The sequence below is a fragment of the Bufo gargarizans genome, chromosome 3, assembly GCF_014858855.1.
Source record: "Bufo gargarizans isolate SCDJY-AF-19 chromosome 3, ASM1485885v1, whole genome shotgun sequence".
Taxonomy (NCBI): Eukaryota; Metazoa; Chordata; class Amphibia; order Anura; family Bufonidae; genus Bufo; species Bufo gargarizans.
In genome coordinates, this window is record NC_058082.1 from 551,902,816 (window position 1) to 551,908,807 (window position 5,992).

General features: G+C 49.7%; 1 protein-coding gene across 1 annotated transcript; it reads right to left on the reverse strand.

Annotated features, from left to right (window-relative positions):
• Positions 1 to 626: 626 nt before the first annotated feature.
• On the reverse strand, positions 627 to 2,998 carry CSTA (cystatin A). Its single transcript, XM_044284142.1, has 3 exons — positions 2,847 to 2,998; positions 981 to 1,082; positions 627 to 893 (listed from the first exon to the last, which is right to left on the reverse strand). Exons 1-3 carry the CDS (start codon positions 2,913 to 2,915, stop codon positions 762 to 764), a joined length of 303 nt encoding a protein of 100 aa, XP_044140077.1. The 5' UTR covers positions 2,916 to 2,998; the 3' UTR covers positions 627 to 761.
• Positions 2,999 to 5,992: the final 2,994 nt, after the last annotated feature.

Here is a 5,992-nt window from a genome sequence, read left to right on the forward strand (position 1 = left end):
AGGGGAGGGGGTCTGTGGATGGCACCGTTTAGGGGAGGGGAGGGGAGGGGGAGGAGGATCAGCTCCCTGCTGTTGTGTGCACAAAGCACAGAGCAGCAGGGAGAGTGTAAAGTCCTATTCACCCTGATAGAGCTCTATTAGGGTGAATATGACAAGGGTTCTAGCCCTTAAGGAGGCTAATAGTTATTAAATAAAAAGTAAAAAAAAAAAAAAGTTTAAACACGCCCCCCAAATATAGAAACAATATATCGCACATGCTTAAAATTATATCGCAATATAGATTTTAGGCCATATCGCCCACCCCTACAAGTATGCATGTTGGGAGTTGTAGTTTCACAACAGCTGGAGTGCAGGAGGTTGCCCACCTCTGTTCTAAGGAGTAGAAGCCCCCTTAAACTGATACAATTACAGAGACCCTCACAGGACTGCCCCCCATACAGTGAGCTCCCCCTGGTGGCGGTTGCAGGAAACACAGCTGCTCAGAACCAGCCGCCTGGCAGTGGTGCCAGTTGTGGCTTGAACTGGGGAAGTAACGCAGCAGGAGGGGTCGTCTCCCACAGTATCCGCCCCGTCAGTGGCGACACCCCAGACACAGAACTAGAGGGATCAGACGAAATCACACACCATTAGTAAGAAATGTCTTTATTGTGCAGGGGCCCCGTCCGAGCATTGGCCCCGGAGCGGGGGAGGAAGCCATCAGATGGCTGCATTATAGGAGATAGAACTGAAGCAGAGTCTAGTAGGATGCGGGGGAGGGGGGACTACTGGAAGTGGACGATCTCCTCCTCCTTGGTCTTCCCGGCCTGGGAGGCGGAGAGGCTGAGCTTCTCGCCCGCGTGGGGGAGGTTCTTGTACAGGCGCAGGTGGATGTATTGGTCATCGCCCACTTGGACCTGAAAACAGACGAGAGACGGTTACACCGCGGCTACGGCAGCCGGGGGGGGGGGGGGGGGGTTAACAAGGGCCCCCTCCCCCATTACCTTAACGAAGTAGTTGGTGCCGGCCACGCACTGGGTCTTGTACTCGGTGGCCACATACGTGGAGTATTTCTTGCCGTGTTTCTCCTCCACCTCGGCCTTCACCTGGAAGAGAAGAGGACGCCGCGTCAGCCGCTGATCTGAGGTCTCACATTAACCCTTTCACAGTCAGCAGGGCGTGGGAGATCTCCATGGTCGGGGGGGGACAGGTGACCCTGCAGAGACGACACCACCCACCCGGTGACTCAGGATCATGAACCGTGTGCAGATTAGTCACATGACCAAAACACCGCAAACATCAAGTGGAGATGAGTCACCGGAAGGGGCGGCCACACAACCACCAGGGACATCTGGTCTTAAAGGGACACACAAAGCCTAAAGGGCATCTGTCAGCAGTTTTGCACTTATGACACCGGCTGACCTGTTAGGCTACTTTCACACTAGCGTTCATGGGTCCGTTCGTGAGCTCCGTTTGAAGGAGCTCACGAGCGGACCCAAACGCCTCCGTCCAGCCCTGATGCAGTCTGAATGGACGCGGATCCGCTCAGACTGCATCAGTCTGGCGGCGTTCAGCCTCCGCTCCGCTCGCCTCCGCACGGACAGGCGGACAGCTGAACGCTGCTTGCAGCGTTCGGGTGTCCGCCTGGCCGTGCGGAGGCGAGCGGATCCGTTCAGACTTACAATGTAAGTCAATGGGAACGGATCCGCTTGAAGATGTCACCATATGGCTCAATCTTCAAGCGGATCCGTCCCCCATTGACTTTACATTGAAAGTCTGGACGGATCCGCTCAGGCATCTTGCGCACTTGCGAAATTTTTCTAAGTTATTAATGCAGACGGATCCGTACTGAACGGAGCCTCTGTCTGCATTAATATGATCGGATCCGATCAAGCGCAAGTGTGAAAGTAGCCTAACATGTGCACTTGGCAGCTGAAGACATCCGTGTTGGCCCCATGTTTCTCAGCAATACGGGCTCATATGAACATGAGGTTTATTATATGCAAATGAGCCTCTAAGAGCAACAGGGGCGTTACCATTACACCTAGAGGCTCCGCCCTCTGCAACTGCCGCATGGTCGCCACTTTGACAGGTCCAGGTGTGATGAGGTTTTCACTGCCTGGTTCTGCCTAAGGAGGGAGCATGACATCTGCAGAGGGCGGAGCCTCTGGGTGTAATGGTAACGCCCCCGTTGCTCCTAGAAGCTCATTTGCATATATTAAATAATCGCTTTTCTGAGCAATTTGGGCGCATAGGAACATGGGACCAACACAGAGGTCTTCAGCTGCCGAGTGCACATGTTACAGGTCGGCCGGCGTCATAGGTGCAAAACTGCTGACAGATGCCCTTTAATTCCTACAGAATCTGAAATTCTAAAACTTGGGTAGAATTTCTGCTTGAATTCTTCGAGATCTCGGCTTGCTCCTGTGAATTAAAACAGTGCCTTCATTTCCCAAAGTATCAGGTGTGAACAATGCTCCGAGCTGCGGTCTCGCGCGTCAGCGCAGTGTTCGGCCTTAAAGGGCCAGTAGCTATAAATATTAGACGTAACGAGCCCCCAAGTGACATCAGTGGAACCGCTCTACGGCGCTAAATACACAGCCGCAGGGTCAGCCACAGCAGCACCCACCACCCATGGGTGCTCCAACTCCCTCCCATTACAGGGGCTTCTGGTCCCAGTCCATTACCTATAAACCATCCAAACTGCAAGTCATACAACTGGTCCTCATGTACTCCCACTAGCAGAGTCACATGACTACATGGTTATCGGGACAGGTAGATAGCAGGGGCAGAATCCCACAGATCAGCTGCCGCCGACTGCAGTCCACACCCCAAGGCCTAACAGCACAGGAGGACACGCCCGCACTCACCTGGTCGCAGAGCCCCTGCACCTCCTCCGTTGCCGGCTTAGCGCCTCCTAGACCCCCAGCGATCGGCATCCTGACTAACAGTCAGCTGATTGACCTGGGCGCCATTATATATCCTGAGCGGAAGAAACCATCGGGAGCACAGAGGGGTGATGTTCCCAGCATACGGCGCGGCATGTCATTCTGCCGACAGCACCTGGAAATAAACATCCCCCGTCCCAAGCGTGGTGTGCTCCAAAGCGATCACGTGATGTAAACGAAAAGGCGCGGTCGCCCTGAGAGGAGTCATGAGGCGATGAGTTCTGCTCCTCCGGTCATTAGTGACGTAGTCTCAGCAGTTTTAACGGCCGCAGTACAAGTCCCAGCGTGTCCCCCAACCCCCAGCTGTGCGGTTATTTGGCTGCACGGCTTTGAAACTGTACTGTACGGCCATAAACCGCAGCACAGCCCTGCGGTTTAACCCCTCAGATGGGAATGTCGCCGGTTCGAGACCCTTAAAGGGACAAAAAAAAAATAATTGGTGTAATCGCGTCTGAAAATACCTAAAATATTAGTGAAACACCCCAGTACCAGAGCTGCCATCTTTGTGGTCACCTCCGCCTCACAAAAGGGAATAAAATATAATCAAAAAGTGGCAAGTTCCCCAAAATGATGCAATTAAAACTCCCAAAAGTACATAAAGCCCCTGTTTTTGGGCTTATTTTATAAAACTTAACTTTTATTAGAGTAAGGCTTCCTGCACACCGTCCGTGGGGCAGCGGATCGCAGACCCATTCACTTTAATAGGTCCGCAATCTGGCCGTTCCGCAAAAAGATAGGACAATTTCTATCTTTTTGCGGAACGGTAGTACGGGACGAAACCCCACGGAAGCACTCCGTAGGGTTCCGTTCCGCATCTCCGGATTTGCGGACCATTTGAAGTAATGAGGTCCGCATCCGTGATGCGGAATGCACTCGGAACGGTGCCCATGTATTGCGGATCCGCAAATGCGGTTTGCAATACGGCAACGGGACATTTACTCTAAAATACCAATGAAAACTACAAGTCGTCCTGCAAAAATCCAGCCCTCACACAACTCCATAAAGAAAAATAGAAATGTTATGGGCCTTGGGAAGCGGTGATGCAAAAAGATTTTCTTCCTTTTTTAAAAAAAAAAAAGGGGTTTTATTGAACAAAAGTAGTAAAACATTTAAAAAAAAAAACTATATGTGTTTGGTATCACTGTAATCGTACTGACCCAGAGAATAAAAGTATTTTGTTATTTATACTGAAAAATGAAAGTCGAAAAATGTATAACGTTAAAAACACAGTGGCAGTGTTGCTGTTTTTCCCATCTCCCTCCCAGAAAGAGTTAATAAAAGTTAATCAGAAAATTGTGTACCCATTAAAAACTACAACTTGTCCCGCAAAAAACAAGCCCTCATGTGGCTACATAGACGAAAAAATGAAAAGGTTATAGCTCCTGAAAGGCGACGATGAAAACAGGAAGAAAAACGTTTGGTAATTAATGGGTTTATTTATCCAACCTTTATAGCTGAGACCCTACATAAGACAATCGCCCCCCCCCCCCCCAAAAAAAAATATATGGCTCTCAGAATATGGAGACACTAAAACATGATTTTTTTTTGTTTAACAAAATGCTGTTATTGTCTTAAACTGAAAAAATTAAAAAAGTTGACATATTAGGTATCGCCGCGTCCGTAACAACCAGGTCTATTAAAATATCACACGACCTAACCCCTTACTCGAGCACCGTAAAAAAACTAAAAGTGTAATACCAAGCGATCAAAAAGTTATATGCACCCCAAAATAGTACCGTCACCTCATCCCGCAAAAAATGAGCCCCCCAAAAAAAAAAAATTATGGCTCTCAGAATATGAAGACACATCCGTAGTGTATTGCATATCCGCAATGCACCCGGCCGGCACCCCGCATAGAACTGCCTATTATTGTCCGTTAATGCAGACAAGAATAGGACATGTTCTACTTTTTGGCCTGAGCCGCAACCCGGAAGTTTGGGTCCGCGCTCCGTAAATGCAGATACAGAGAGCACAAAGTGTGCTCTCTGCATCTCTTCCAGCCCCATAGAGAATGAATGGGTCCGCACCTGTTCCCGATGTTGCGGAACGGATGCGGACCCATTTGCGGAAGTGTGAATGGACCCTAAAACATAATTTTTTTTAAACATGCTTTATTATGTAAAACTGAAACAACCAAAAAAGTAGTCATATTTGGTATTGTCACGTCCGTAAGCACCTGCTCTATAAAAATAGCACATGAAGACTTCCGGTTCCGGCGCTGGGATGCAGGGCGCAGAGTGAAGAAGCTCTGTGCTTCCCTCTTATGAAACCTGGCTCCGCTCAAGCCTAATCGACAGTAAGGGGATCCCCCAAGTGGGAATCAGTTACCTGCATCACCGAACACCCCGGTCCATCTAAAACCCTGTCAGTGTCTTTACAACAACTACATGATGCCGTGGCATCAGCGGAGGAAGACACGGCCAAGGCTAACTATCATTTACAAGACCTCCATAAACAGAATATTATATTGAAAGACCGTCTAGAGGATTTGGGAAACCGAACCAGACAAAATAATCTGCGGCTACTGGGCCTACCTGAAAGTGCGCAACCCCAGGTGAAACCCCAGGCCCTCAAGGACATCTGTGAGGGGGAGCTGCCATTGGCGCTGGGTCTAGAAGGGAGGCACAAAGTAGAGAGAGCTCACCGGGTGGGACCTGCCCTCGCAACGCTACACCACCATAGCGGGGGACCTAGAGAACCGTATCCAAGCCCCGTCAAGTCATTATGAGGTACCTCGACTACTGCGACGAAGAAGCAATATTGCGAGCATTTAGATCCAGAAAGGCGCCGTTGACAATAAGAGGGCACGCAGTGCTGATATTTGCAGATTACTCAGATTCAGCGGCGAAAAAACGGAGGGAATTTAGCCGAATATGCTCAGCTTTATACAAAAAAACAAACAAATCCAATTACAGCTACAATATCCAGCCAAGTTGAGGTTAATCAACAGGGATGGAACAGCGACAACGTGCCATGACCCATCAGCGGCGGAGGACTTGCTACAATTACTACTGGGCGAAGGGGATGATTTGGAACCAAGACTGATACTGTATGGAACTGCATCGCGG

Coding starts and splice junctions, on each gene's coding strand:
- CSTA (XM_044284142.1), bottom strand. CDS start 2,915: ATGCCGATCGCTGGGGGTCTAGGAGGCGCTAAGCCGGCAACGGAGGAG. Junction 1,083..2,846: donor TGCAGGGGCTCTGCGACCAG/GTGAGTGCGGGC, acceptor CTTCTCTTCCAG/GTGAAGGCCGAGGTGGAGGA. Junction 894..980: donor GCACCAACTACTTCGTTAAG/GTAATGGGGGAG, acceptor GTCTGTTTTCAG/GTCCAAGTGGGCGATGACCA.